Below are 15,171 nucleotides of genomic sequence, written 5' to 3'. Positions count from 1 at the left end.
ACATATTCTGCCAGGGCATGTCCCTCTTCTTCTGACGATGATGATGATGTTATGTATTATATGATGATGATTAGACTCCTAGAGTTGAAGGGGACCCCCAAAGGCCATCCAGCCCGACCCTATTCCACCAGGCAGGAATATATTATTATGTGTTATTATTATGTGACTTCGGCTGGGTTCGGTGCTCTCTGGGTGCAGGTGAACTACAACTCCCGTATGTGAAGGACAGTCACCACCAAAGCCCTTCCAATTTTATGACTCTAATAATAATCCTAATAATACATCAATGTATTGCGTAACTCTTTCAAACGGTCAATGTGCAAGCCCGGCGGAAGGGAGGTGTTGGGGAAGGGGGCCTATGAGCGGGGGGCGGTGGGCTTGATGAGGCCATAGTCCATGGCCTTGACCAGCGAGGCCCGGGCCAGGTCCAGGAGGGTCTGCGCGCGGGGCTCGTCCTCCTGCTTCCCGATGACGGTCAGGATCTCCAGCATCTCGCTGCCCATCAGCGTCTTGGCCAGGCCCGCGTCCGCCTGCATCAGGTTGTGCACCACCACCAGGCCCCGCTGCTGCACCTCCGCCCGGTCGTGCAGGCACAGCCGCTGCAGGATCTCCAGCCACTGCGTCGTCTGCAGTAGATATATTATTATTATTATTGTTATTATTATTATTATTATATCTACTAGGCATGTCCGATCGATGAAAAAAATGTTTCAATTCTCGTTTCTAAAGTAGGGGGCCCTGGCGCTTCGATATAGAAAGTATTTCCGATTTTTTTTTCACCCAAAAATTTCGGATATTTCCGAAAATTCGTAATGATTCTAAATGTTTCTAAAATGGGGGACGCGCATGCGCAATCACTACACACCGGGCTTGTATGGCAATCTTCCATGTGGACGCAGAGGACGTTAGCCCCCACCTTTGCGTCCATCGTGGAAGCTTCTGATTGGCCGGGGAGCGGCAGCCATGTTAGGCTGCGCTAAGCTCCCATTCAAGGTAGGTTGCAGAAACAAAAAAAAAATTAAATATTTTTTTGGGGGGAAAAAATTAATGAAACATTAAGAGACAATTAGAGAATGGTCCAACAATGGTTCGAATTACATGGCTGGTTGCGCTGTGAGACAATGTCTCAGAATGCGTATCAAAAAGCGAGGACAATCCGAAATAATTCCGATATACGATTCAAAACGATTTTTTTGGACATGTCTAATATCTACATAAATAAAAATGTAATGCAAAACAATACAATAAAATACTATAATAACAAAATAACTAAAAATAACACAACAAAGTAAAAAAATATAATAAGTAAAAAAGATAAGTTACAATAAAATTAAAAAAGTGGTTTTAAGTAACTACAGTAAAGTCTCACTTATCCAACACTCGCTTATCCAACGTTCTGGATTATCCAACGCATTTTTGTAGTCAATGTTTTCAATACATCGTGATATTTTGGTGCTAAATTCGTAAATACAGTAATTACTACATAGCATTACTGCGTATTGAACTACTTTTTCTGTCAAATTTGTTGTCTAACATGATGTTTTGGTGCTTCATTTGTAAAATCATAACCTAATTTGATAGGCTTTTCCTTAATCCCTCCTTATTATCCAACATATTTGCTTATCCAACGTTCTGCCGGCCCATTTATGTTGGATAAGTGAGGCTCTACTGTATATGTTTTAGCTGACTAATGTATTTTATGTATTTTATGTGTTGTATTTTATGAATAGTTGTTAATGGTTTTAAATGTGTTGCTGTTTTATTGATCTGTTTGGCACTGAATTTTGCCGGTTGTTGTAAGCCGCCCTGAGTCCCCTCGGGTGAGAAGGGCGGGGTAGAAATGTTGTAAATAAATAAATAAAAAATACAAATAACGTCAAATAAAAATTCCACAACCATTTTTAACCAATACCACCACCACTTAGCCACAGCAACGCGTGGCCGGGCACAGCTAGTATATATATATATAAAAAACAACATCAACAAAAGCCTTACCACTTGGGTGAGCTTGTGGCAGAAGCGCTTGTCGGCGGCGGTCAGCATGGCCAGGGCTCCGGCCGCCGCGTTCTGGACCCGGGGGTCGTCTTCCCCGCAGAGGAGGACCAGCAGCTTCAAACGGTCATTGCCTTCGGCCAGGAAGCGCTCCTGCACCTGCGGGTCAAAACATTCGGACGGGAGGAGGAGGAGGGATCGACTGCAAGCCCCATCGTCCCTCTCCCAGGTCAGCGGGGCATTCAATCCGCTCCGGGCTTTCCATAAACCCTTACAGGCTTATTGGCAGGGCAAAACCTGGGATGGATTTCAACGAGGAACGGGATTCGGGAATGTCGAGAATTCAGGACGGATTTCAACGAGGAACGGGATTCAGGAATGTCAAGAATTCAGAGCAAAACCCGGGACAGATTTCAACGAGGAACGGGATTCAGGAATTTTCGAGAATTTGGGACAGATTTCAATGAGGAACAGGATTCAGGAATGTTGAGAATTCAGGGCAAAACCCGGGACGGATTTCAATGAGGAATGGGATTCAGGAATGTCAGGAATTCAGGGCAAAACCGGGACGGATTTCAACGAGGAACAAGATTCAGGAATATCGAGAATTCAGAGCAAAACCCAAGATGGATTTCAATGAGAAATGGGATTCAGGAATGTCGAGAATTTGGGACAGATTTCAATGAGGAACGGGATTCAGGAATGTTGAGAATTCAGGGCAAACCTGGGACGGATTTCAACGAGGAACGGGATTCAGGAATGTCGAGAATTCAGGGCAAAACCCAGGACGGATTTCAACGAGGAATGGGATTCGATGTCAAGAGAAGCAAGAAGGAAGACCCGGATTGGATTCCTATTGGTTCATATGGTATATCCCATTGGGAGGGGGTCTCGTACCTCTTTGTTGACCACCATGTTGCACATGCATTCGGTGGCCGCCTGCCGGAGCTGGTCGTGGTTCTCGAACATGTAGTTCTCGATGTCCGGGAGGGCCTTCTCCTTCACGATCTTGGCCCTGCAAGAAGCCAGGTGTAAAGAGCTAATAACAACTGAAACCCAGTTTGGAAAGATGCAGACCACCAAAGACGCAGGGAGATGTTTACTTTTACTTTAAAGGGTAGCGTAACTTGGTTTAGAATATATGCGACAGAGGCTTCGATGTTGGAAGAACAATAACAATTTTATTCAGGCACAGAGCTTAGTGGTTACAATGGTGTTTCTCACTTAGAGGTATTCTTATTAACAGTTACAATACTAGGATGAGATGAATCAAACTCTCTAAAGTATCACTTCTTTTACTTAAAGTAGTTAAAACCTATTCCTCTGTTCCTTTCTAACTGTTACTTCAATGGATCTCTGTGAGTCCAGCTGGGATTGGTTCCCAAAGCCTGAAACTTGGACTATCCAGTGACTTCAAACCACAGTCACCCCTGTGATAAACTATCACAGATTCTCTGTTCCTTACCAGGACACAGACTACATCAAATAAGTCACCAAACTTATTTAAAACCGACTCAAAACAAACAATTGAGTCTCCTTGATCCCATCAACCTGGAATCAATCTTCCCTGTGCCTCATCAGAGCACAGACTGACCCTCTTTTTTTAAACTCTGCACTTCTTCAACTACTCCGCCTACTTCTCCATGGCAACCAGCCTCTGAGCGCTGAGATACAATAACTGTAACACTTACCCTTTTAAAACATAAACACACAATTAAACATAACATCTGTAAACCAAAATTCGCACTTCATTACACCAGGTATTGGAAATGTTGGGGGGGGCCTGCATCCAAAGTCATATGGTACCCCCCTACATCAATGTTAAGGTGTAACAGGAGACCGGCGTTCGAAAATTAGATGTAGAAAACGCTCTAGACAACGTGTATTGGGATCTACCAGACCAAAACCTGGCTAAGGAAACACCCCACAGCTTGGTCGGATGCCCCGAACTCCTCATCTAGTGGCCGTTAACACACCTATCTAAACAAAACAACAGGTATTAACTTACCTACTCAAGCAATATGGCCGCCATTAACTCGCTCGTACAAATATGATGGCGGATATTGACTCGCCTACTCAAAAATGGCAGCCGTTAACTCACCTACCCAGAGGAAATGGGAGCAGTGAACTCGCCTGCCCAAATAATACGACCATCAGGTCATCTGACCAAACAATATGGCCGCCATTCACTCACTAGACGCGGGAAATTGCCATTAACTCAACCAACCAAACAATATGGTAGCCACGGACTCACCTGTCCAAATATGGCCGCCGTTGAGTGAGCTATCCAAACACAATGGTGGGCATGGACTCACCTGTCCAAATATGGCTGCCGTTGAGTGAGCTATCCACCCGCCCCAACTCACCTGAGCTTGTCGCTCCTCCCGGAGAAGTTGGTGAGGGCCAGGAGGGCCTCGTAGTTCTGGAGCCCGTCCCTCTCGGTGTTGAGGAGGCTGACCAGTGGCCGCACCACCTCGTAGACCCGCTCGCCGGGGAAGGCGATGTCCGGGTTGGAGACGGCGGCCATCTTGGCCAGAGCGTGGGAGGCCTTGACCTTGCCGGCCTCGGTGCCCTCCAGCGCCAGCGGGATCAGGGCCTGCGGACGAGGCGAAACAAGGACGATGGGGTCCACCATCCAAAAAAACCTTTGAGAGGCCCATTTGTCACGACTGTTAATAGCCCGGCTTGCTGTTGACCTAAGCAACTCGAAAGACAAGTGGACCCACTTGTCACAGATGGAGCTGTTGACCTGAGCTGGAAATGTAGGTACCGCTTTATGATGGGAGGCTAATTTAACTAATTTACGACACCCTAAAAACATCCATCAGACGTGTCCAAAGAATGAGGAAGTACTACCAGCAAGGGCTCGGGGGTCACAGGTGGACGGTCTCTCACCTTCCCGCCTCCTTGCGCCACGATGGCGCCCCGGTCCTTGGTGTCCTCACAGAGGGCGAGGAAGACTCTGCAAAGCGAAAGGAAGGCGGACACGGACTCAACCACGGGCTCCTCCTCCTCAACGCGGGTTTTTTGAGTCCGAACTCGAGCGGGCGCTCACCTGGCCAAGAGCTCTTTGGTCTGGTCGGTGAGGATGGCGCTGTCGGCCTTGACCATGCAGACCAGGGCCGAGGTCACGCCGGCCTTGAGCAGCCGCTTGACCCGCTGGACCACAAAGTCCTTCTTGTCCTAGAGAGGGAGGGAGGGAGGGAGGACACAACGTCACCCCCCGAGACTACGACTCCCAGTCCGGAAACACAGAAAGATCGGAAGGGACATAACGATAATAATAATAATAATAATACCTTCATTGTATTTCACAAAGACCATAATGGAGAAAAGCGGGACATAATAATAATGATAATAATGATAATAATAATAATAATACCCCCAGCGTATTTCACAGAGAACATGATAGAGAAAAGCGGAATATAAATAAATATAATAATAATAATAATAATAATAATAATACCCCCAGCGTATTTCTCAGAGAACATGACGGAGAAAAGCGGGATATAATAATAATAATAATAATAATAATAATAATAATAATAATAATAATAACAATAATACCCCCGGTGTATTTCACAGAGACCATGATGGAGAAAAGAGGGATGTAAAGAAATATAATAGTAATAATAATAATAATAATACCCCAAGAGTATTTCACAGAGACCACAATGGAGAAAACCGGGACATAATAATAATAATAATAATAATAATAATAATAATAATAATAATAATACCCCCAGCGTATTTCTGAAAGAACATGATGGAGAAAAGCGGGATATAAATAAATATAATAATAATAATAATAATAATAATAATAATACCCCAAGTGTATTTCACAGAGACCATGATGGAGACAAGTGGGCTATAAAGATGATAATAATAATAATAATAATAATAATAATACCCCAAGTGTATTTTACAGAGACCACGATGGAGAAAAGCAGGATATAAATAAATATAATAATAATAATAATACCCCAAGTGTATTTCTCAGAGAACATGATGGAGAAAAGCAGGATATAAATAAATATAATAATAATAATAATAATAATACCCCAAGTGTATTTCACAGAGAATATGATGGAGAAAAGCGGGATGTAAATAAATAAATATAATAATAATAATAATACCCCCAGCGTATTTCACAGAGAACATGATAGAGAAAAGCGGGATATAAATAAATATAATAATAATAATAATACCCCAAGTGTATTTCTCAGAGAACATGATGGAGAAAAGCAGGATATAAATAAATATAATAATAATAATAATAATACCCCCAGCGTATTTCTGAGAGAACATGATGGAGAAAAGCGGGATGTAAATATATATAATAATAATAATAATACCCCAAGAGTATTTCACAGAGACCATGATGGAGAATAGCAGAACATTAATAATAATAATAATAATAATAATAATAATAATAATAATAATAATAATACCCTCAGCGTATATCACAGAGACCACGATGGAGACAAGCGGGCTATAAAGATAATAATAATAATAATAATAATACCCCCAGCGTATTTCAAAGAGACCATGATGGAGAAAAGCAGGATATAATGATGATAATAACAATAACAATAATAATAATAATAAGTATTTCTCAGAGACCACAATGGAGAAAAGTGGGATATAAAGATAATAATAATAATAATAATAATAATACCCCCAGATACACCCCACTCCTTTTCCGCGCTAAGGGGCATGGTTTTACCTTTCTCAGGTGCGACAGGTTTATGCTAGTAGGTATGTGAATGTTATGTTGTGTCCAAATTTCTCACCTTGGGATGCTCTTCCGGGACATGCTGCTTGGAAAACTTGGCCAGTTGGACCAGTTCGGGGATGATCTCCTTGACATCGTAGCTGTTGGTGCAATTGACCAGGACGGTGGCCACCGAGTAGAGGATGGTCTTGTCGGTGGACTGTAATAATAATAATATATCAATAGAAAGGATTAGCTACTGGACTATTGTATGCAATGCCCAGATGCAACCACAAGAGGGTAGTATAAAGATAGAAAGGATTCGCTTCTAGATATGAATGTGTGTAATTCTCAGATATATCCAGAAGAGGGCAGTATATATTTAGAAAGGATTAGCTTCTTGGTATGAATGTGTGCAGTGCTCAGATACATCCACAAGAGGGCAGTATATAAATAGAAAGGATTAGCCACCAGACTATTATATATAGTGCCCAGATGTTACCACAAGAGGGCAGTATATATATATATATATATATATAGAAAGGATTAGCTACCGGACTATTATATATAGTGCCCAGATGCAACCACAAGAGGGCAGTATATATTTAGAAAAGATTAGTTACTAGACTATTATATATAGTGCCCAGATGCTACCACAAGAGGGCAGTATATATATAGAAAGGATTAGCTACTGGACTATTATATATAGTGTCCAGATGCTACCACAAGAGGGCAGTATATATATAGAAAGGATTAGCTACCGGACTATTATATATAGTGCCCAGATGCAACCACAAGAGGGCAGTATATATATAGAAAGGATTAGCTACTAGACTATTGTATAATGCCCAGATGCAACCACCAGAGGGCAGTGTATATATATAGAAAGGATTAGCTACCGGACTATTATATATAGTGCCCAGATGCTACCACAAGAGGGCAGTATATATATAGAAAGGATTAGCTACTGGACTATTATATATAGTGCCCAGATGCTACCACAAGAGGGCAGTATATAAATAGAAAGGATTAGCTTCTAGGTATGAATGTATACAATGCTCAGATACATCCACAAGAGGGCAATATATAGAAAGGATTAGTTTCTAGGTAGGAATGCATACAATGCTCAGATACATCCAGAAGAGGGCAGTATATAGATAGAAAGGATTAGCTTCTAAGTATGAATGCATACAATGCTCAGATACATCCAGAAGAGGGCAGTATATAGATACAAAGGATTAGCTTCTAAGTATGAATGCATACAATGCTCAGATACATCCAGAATAGGACAGTATATAGATACAAAGGATTAGCTTCTAAGTATGAATGCATACAATGCTCAGATACATCCAGAATAGGACAGTATATAGATAGAAAGGATTAGCTTCTAAGTATGAATGCATACAATGCTCAGATACATCCAGAAGAGGGCAGTATATAGATACAAAGGATTAGCTTCTAAGTATGAATGCATACAATGCTCAGATACATCCAGAAGAGGGCAGTATATAGATAGAAAGGATTAGCTTCTAAGTATGAATGCATACAATGCTCAGATACATCCAGAATAGGACAGTATATAGATAGAAAGGATTAGCTTCTAGGTATGAAAGCATACAATGCTCAGATACATCCAGAATAGGACAGTATATAGATAGAAAGGATTAGCTTCTAGGTATGAAAGCATACAATGCTCAGATACATCCAGAAGAGGTCAGTATATATATATAGAAAGGATTAGCTACCAGACTATTGTATATAGTGCCCAGATGCAACCCCAAGAGGGCAGTATATAGATAGAAAGGATTAGCTACTGGACTGTTGATATGTATATATGCCGTGCTCAGATGCAACCACATATAGAGAGAAATAACGGCGATGTATCCTGCCTTGGCGAGTTCGAACATGGCTTGCAAGGCGGGCTCGTCCTCCACGAAGTCGTCCTTGACGTCGGCGTCCAGGGTCAGGTAGGCCAGGCCCTCGATGGCCCACTTCCGGGTCCGGGTGTCGATGGCCGGGTTGCACAGCCACCTGCGGGAAAGAGTCCAGAGGACACGGGCCTCAGCATACGACCACGTTCTTGTGTCGATCCACCCGGCAGGGTGTTTTGTCCAACTAAACCTATTGAACGATCTCCTTGCTCCTAGTATCTGACTAGAGAGACCGCCTAGGAGTTTTGGGGCCACGTGAAAAGAATGGGGTGAAGAATGGGGCATGTGTCAGGAAACATCCAGACACATCCACCTTCAGTCTCAATTTAATTATGTGTAGGCGTCGAATTGTTGCCAGTTGTGTACGCCACCCTGAGTCCCTTCGGGTGAGAAGGGCGGGGTATAAATGTTGGGAAAAAATAAATAAATAAGTAATTACAATATTTACATAGCTTGGCCGGAGCGCAACATGTGCACACTGTTCCCCTCTAGCAATACCTCTCTCTCTCTATGCATTTAACTCTTGCACTACTGGAATTACAGGCACACACACCATCGGTTTGCTTTAAAGCTAAATTCGTAAATACAGTAATTACTATGTAGCATTACTGCGTATTGAACTACTTTTCCTGCCAAATTTGTTGTCTAACATGATGTTTTGCTGCTTCATTTGTAAAATCATAACCTAATTTGATGTTTAACAGGCTTTCCCTTAATGCCTCCTTATTATCCAACATATTCGCTTATCCAACATTCTGCCGGCCCATTTAGCTTGGATAAGTGAGACTCTACTGCAGGGGTCCCCAAACTTTTTAAACAGGGGGCCAGTTCACGATCCTTCGGACCGTTGGAGGGCCGGACTATAGTTGGCCACCAAGCAATAATAATACTACTACTACTAACAACAACAACAACAACAACAACAATAAAAAAGAGGGTTGGAAGAGACCCTTTGGGCCATTGAGTCTAACCGCCTTCTGCCTTTGTGCACCAAAAGCACAAGCAAAGCATCCCTGACAGATGGCCACCCAGCCTCAATGTTAATAATAGTAATAATAATAATAATAATAATAATAATAATAATAATAATAATACGGGTTGTAAGGGAAAAAGAGACCCCTTGGGCCATTTAGACCAACCCCCTTCTGCCCTTGTGCTGTGGGGGCCGGATAAATGGCTTCGATGGGCCGCATCTGGCCCCCGGGCCTTAGTTTGGGGACCCCTGCTCTACTGTATTGAGAAATTATGGGGTTTTTTCTTGAAGTGACACACCACCCAAGCCATGCTAGGTTTTTTTTTGGTGAATTTTGACACACCAAGCGCAAAAGGTTGCCCATCATTGTCATATGTATTGAAGTAATTACAATATTTACATAGCTTGGCCGGAGCGCAACATCTGCACACTGTTCCCCTCTAGCGATAACTCTCTCTCTCTATGCATTTAACTCTTACACTACTGGAATTACAAGCACATTCACCATCAGTTTGCTTTAAACCATACACAATACAAACCTACACAATACAAACCTACACAATACAAAACTCCCAACAGTATATGCCCGAAGACCACGGGTGCGAATTCTGCCCACCCGAAATCCCAGAATCCCGCTTACTTCCGGCACTGCCGGGCCAGCTTCTCCGTCGAGCCTTCTGCGAACTGCCGGAGTCCGTAGTCGGTCCCGCCGGCGGATCCCAGCTTGCAAAGGCCCTTGGGGACAAAGGGGGGAAAATATGGGCGGATCCGCTCCGGGGTGGAGTCCGAACTTTGGACGAGGACCAACGATTGGGACTCACCACCAGGGCCCGGATCTTGATCTTCTCGTTCTGGGTCTTCTTGTAGATGTCCTTGAGGAGGGAGATGCCGTTGGTGATGACGAAGGTGGCCCGGCTGAGCTTGGTGCACGCGTGGATGAGGGCCTCCACGGCCACCAGCTGGTCCACCTCCCGCTCCGAGCCACACAGCGCCACCATCATCTCCATCACCCCCTTCATGCCCAGAAGCTTGTTGCCCAGGTCGAAGGGCCCCTGCAGGACGCCCGAGACCGTCTGGATGGCGTGGAGGGTCTTGTCCATGTCCTGCGGGTCGATCTTGCCCCTGGGGGGCAGGTAGAAAGGATTAGCCTCTCGGGTTGCAAGTAGGCAGCGCTCAGATGCAGCCACAAGGGAGCAGGATGGAGGTAGAAAGGATTAGCCTCTTGGGTTGTCAGTAGGCAGCGCTCAGATGCAGCCACAAAGGGGCAGGATGGAGGTAGAAAGGATTAGCCTCTCGGGTTGTCAGTAGGCAGCGCTCAGATGCAGCCACAAGGGAGCAAGATGGAGTTAGAAAGGATTAGCCTCTCGTGTTGTCAGTAGGCAGTGCTTGGATGCAGCCACAAGGGAGCAGGATGGAGGTAGAAAGGATTAGCCTCTCGGGTTGTCAGTAGGCAGCGCTCAGATGCAGCCACAAGGGGGCAATAGAGACACTATTATTATATCATTATATCATAGATAGAAAGGATTAGCCTTTATTTTGGATGCAAACATAATTAGCCTTGCATGATTAGCCTTTATGTTTGCACTGCTCGGATGCAGCCACAAAGGGGCAGGATGGAGTTAGAAAGGATTAGCCTCTCGGGTTGTCAGTAGGCAGTGCTTGGATGCAGCCACAAGGGAGCAGGATGGAGGTAGAAAGGATTAGCCTCTCGGGTTGTCAGTAGGCACTGCTCGGATGCAGCCACAAAGGGCAGGATGGAGTTAGAAAGGATTAGCCTCTCGGGTTGTCAGTAGGCACTGCTCGGATGCAGCCACAAAGGGCAGGATGGAGTTAGAAAGGATTAGCCTCTCGGGTTGTCAGTAGGCAGTGCTTGGATGCAGCCACAAGGGAGCAGGATGGAGGTAGAAAGGATTAGCCTCTCGGGTTGCAAGTAGGCAGCGCTCAGATGCAGCCACAAGGGAGCAAGATGGAGTTAGAAAGGATTAGCCTCTCGTGTTGTCAGTAGGCAGTGCTTGGATGCAGCCACAAGGGAGCAGGATGGAGGTAGAAAGGATTAGCCTCTCGGGTTGTCAGTAGGCACTGCTCGGATGCAGCCACAAGGGAGCAGGATGGAGGTAGAAAGGATTAGCCTCTCGGGTTGCAAGTAGGCAGCGCTCAGATGCAGCCACAAGGGAGCAAGATGGAGTTAGAAAGGATTAGCCTCTCGTGTTGTCAGTAGGCAGTGCTTGGATGCAGCCACAAGGGAGCAGGATGGAGGTAGAAAGGATTAGCCTCTCGGGTTGTCAGTAGGCACTGCTCGGATGCAGCCACAAAGGGGCAGGATGGAGTTAGAAAGGATTAGCCTCTCGGGTTGTCAGTAGGCAGTGCTTGGATGCAGCCACAAGGGAGCAGGATGGAGGTAGAAAGGATTAGCCTCTCGGGTTGCAAGTAGGCAGCGCTCAGATGCAGCCACAAGGGAGCAAGATGGAGTTAGAAAGGATTAGCCTCTCGTGTTGTCAGTAGGCAGTGCTTGGATGCAGCCACAAGGGAGCAGGATGGAGGTAGAAAGGATTAGCCTCTCGGGTTGTCAGTAGGCACTGCTCGGATGCAGCCACAAAGGGGCAGGATGGAGTTAGAAAGGATTAGCCTCTCGGGTTGTCAGTAGGCAGTGCTTGGATGCAGCCACAAGGGAGCAGGATGGAGGTAGAAAGGATTAGCCTCTCGGGTTGCAAGTAGGCAGCGCTCAGATGCAGCCACAAGGGAGCAAGATGGAGTTAGAAAGGATTAGCCTCTCGTGTTGTCAGTAGGCAGTGCTTGGATGCAGCCACAAGGGAGCAGGATGGAGGTAGAAAGGATTAGCCTCTCGGGTTGTCAGTAGGCACTGCTCGGATGCAGCCACAAAGGGGCAGGATGGAGTTAGAAAGGATTAGCCTCTCGGGTTGTCAGTAGGCAGCGCCCAGATGCAGCCACAAGGGAGCAGGATGGAGTTAGAAAGGATTAGCTTGTATGTGTGTATGCAATGTTACGATGCAGCCACAAGAGGGCAGTACGGAGATATTATTATATTATTACAGATAGAAAGGATTATCCTCTAGCCACAAGGCAATAGGATGGAGTTAGAAAGGATTAGCCTCATAATAATAATAATAATAATAATATATTCTATTTCTTACCCGCCTCTTCTCATAGCTCAAGGTAGGTTACAGAACAATTGTATGTATGTAAGCAATGCTCAGGTGCAGCCACAAGGAGGCAGTAAAGACATAGAAAGGATTAGCCTATATGTGTGTATGCAATGCTCGGATGCAGCCACAAGGGAGCAGGGTGGAGTTAGAAAGGATTAGTCTCTCGGGTTGTCAGTAGGCAGCGCCCGAATGCAGCCACAAGGGAGCAGGATGGAGTTAGAAAGGATTAGCCTCCCGGGTTGTCAGTAGGCAGAGCTTGGATGCAGCCACAAGGGAGCAGGATGGAGTTAGAAAGGATTAGCCTCTCGGGTTGTCAGTAGGCAGTGCACAGATGCAGCCACAAGGGGACAGGATGGAGTTAGAAAGGATTAGCCTCTCGGGTTGTCAGTAGGCAGCGCTCAGATGCAGCCACAAGGGGGCAATAGAGACACTATTATTATATCATTATATCATAGATAGAAAGGATTAGCCTTTATGTTTGCATGCAATGCCTGGATGCAACCATAAGAGGGCAGCACAGAGTTAGAAAGGATTAGCATACATGTATGTAAGTACACAGTGCTCAGATGAAAACACAAGAGGGCAGGATGGAGTTAGAAAGGATTAGCCTCCCGGGTTGTCCGTAGGCAGTGCTCGGATGCAGCCACAAGGGGGCAGGATGGGGTTAGAAAGGATCAGCTGCTTGGCCTGCGGGACTCACTTGATGTAATCCTCACAGATCAGGCGGAAGTTGTCCCTTTCCGGGTCGGAGCGCAGGTCGTCGTAGAGCCGGTTGAGGAGGACCGAGGCCATCAGCTGGGTGTTCTCGGTCAGCGGGAGGCAGTCGGGCAAGTCGGGGATCTGACCGGCCACCTTCAGGATCTTTTTGAGGCCTGCAAAGCACAACGGAGCGCGATCAGCGGACTACGCGTCTCCTGGGGTGGCCAGGAGATGGGACCGAGGATCAGGAGATGATGGGACCGAGGGTCAGGAGATGGGACTGAGGATCACGGAATGGGACTGAGGATCAGGAGATGGGACTGAGGATCAGGAGATGATGGGATCGAGGATCAGGAGATGGGACTGAGGATCAGGAGATGGGACTGAGGATCAGGAGATGATGGGATCGAGGATCAGGAGATGGGACTGAGGATCATGAGATGGGACCGAGGATCATGGGATAGGACTGAGGATCAGGAGATGATGGGATCGAGGATCAGGAGATGGGACTGATTGTCAGGAGATGGGACCGAGGATCAGGAGATGGGACCGAGGGTCAGGAGATGATTGGACTGAGGATCAGGAGATAGGACTGAGGATCAGGAGATGGGACTGATTGTCAGGAGATGGGACCGAAGATCAGGAGATGGGACCGAGGATCACGGGATGGGACCGAGGATCAGGGGATGGGACTGAGGATCAGGAGATGAGACTGAGGATCACGGGATGGGACCGAGGGTCAAGAGATGATGGGACTGAGGATCAGGAGATGGGACCGAGGATCAGGAGATGGGACTGAGGATCACGGGATGGGACCGAGGATCAGGAGATGAGACTGAGGATCACGGGATGGGACCGAGGATCAGGGGATGGGACTGAGGATCACGGGATGGGACCGAGGGTCAAGAGATGATGGGACTGAGGATCACGAGATGGGACCGAGGGTCAGAAGATGATGGGACCGAGGATCACGGGATGGGACCGAGGGTCAGGAGATGATGAGACTGAGGATCAGGAGATGATGGGACTGAGGATCACGAGATGGGACCAAGGGTCAGGAGATAATGAGGCCGAGGATCAGGAAATGGGACTGAGGATAAGGAGATGGGACCGAGGGTCAGAAGATGATGGGACCGAGGGTCAGGAGATGATGAGACTGAGGATCACGAGATGGGACCGAGGGTCAGAAGATGGGACAAAGAGTCAACATAGTGGACCAAGGATCAAGAGAGGAAACAAGGGTCAAGACAGTGGACTAGGGGTCAATAGAAGGGGCCAAGGGCTACTAGGGGGAACCAACGGCCACTACGATGGTCCAAGGGTCAAAACAGAGAACCAAGGGTCAAGAGAAGAGAAGGGTCAGTCAAGGAGATCACCGTGGTCGATGACGAAGAGGCTGCGGCTGTTGTCGTGGTCCCTCTGGTCCTCGCGGGGGACGTTCTTGTTGAGCAGGTTGAGGGCCCGGTCGCGGCCTCGCCCGGAGACCTTCTTGCTGGGCAGCAGGTCCAGGAGGTGGACCGTCACGGCCCGCAGGTCCTTCTTGGGGTCTGCGGGAAAGAGGAGACCCCGGACAGGTTAGGATCCACGCAGAGAGTCCAGACTACTGTCGCCACGTCCTAACCACGACCTACCCAGGACGAGGGCGCCCTCCTTGCCGTGGTCGTCCCTCTTGCCGCCCCCGGTGAGGGAGTCGATGAT

The 15,171-nt window shown here is 46.4% G+C and overlaps 1 protein-coding gene across 2 annotated transcripts in view; it reads right to left on the bottom strand.

The window, feature by feature from the left end:
• Positions 1–244: 244 nt before the first annotated feature.
• The window catches only part of unc45b (unc-45 myosin chaperone B), a 42,177-nt gene continuing 27,250 nt past the window's right edge, over positions 245–15,171 (bottom strand). For both annotated transcript variants that reach the window (XM_062960478.1, XM_062960479.1), the window contains exons 8-20: positions 15,105–15,171; positions 14,850–15,020; positions 13,475–13,646; positions 10,432–10,732; positions 10,251–10,345; positions 8,596–8,737; positions 6,786–6,926; positions 5,048–5,175; positions 4,888–4,954; positions 4,359–4,588; positions 2,890–3,007; positions 1,996–2,151; positions 245–626 (exon numbers count right to left, since the gene is read on the bottom strand). The exon at positions 15,105–15,171 is cut by the window's right edge and continues 102 nt beyond it. In XM_062960478.1, the coding sequence (XP_062816548.1) occupies positions 357–626; positions 1,996–2,151; positions 2,890–3,007; positions 4,359–4,588; positions 4,888–4,954; positions 5,048–5,175; positions 6,786–6,926; positions 8,596–8,737; positions 10,251–10,345; positions 10,432–10,732; positions 13,475–13,646; positions 14,850–15,020; positions 15,105–15,171 (2,058 nt within the window). In that variant the 3' untranslated portion in view covers positions 245–356. The remainder of the gene's footprint in view (positions 627–1,995; positions 2,152–2,889; positions 3,008–4,358; positions 4,589–4,887; positions 4,955–5,047; positions 5,176–6,785; positions 6,927–8,595; positions 8,738–10,250; positions 10,346–10,431; positions 10,733–13,474; positions 13,647–14,849; positions 15,021–15,104) is intronic.

This window comes from Anolis carolinensis, unplaced genomic scaffold, assembly GCF_035594765.1.
Source record: "Anolis carolinensis isolate JA03-04 unplaced genomic scaffold, rAnoCar3.1.pri scaffold_7, whole genome shotgun sequence".
NCBI classification, from domain to species: Eukaryota; Metazoa; Chordata; class Lepidosauria; order Squamata; family Dactyloidae; genus Anolis; species Anolis carolinensis.
Note: the sequence above shows the minus strand (reverse complement) of the source record. Positions and strands in the feature narration are given on the sequence as shown.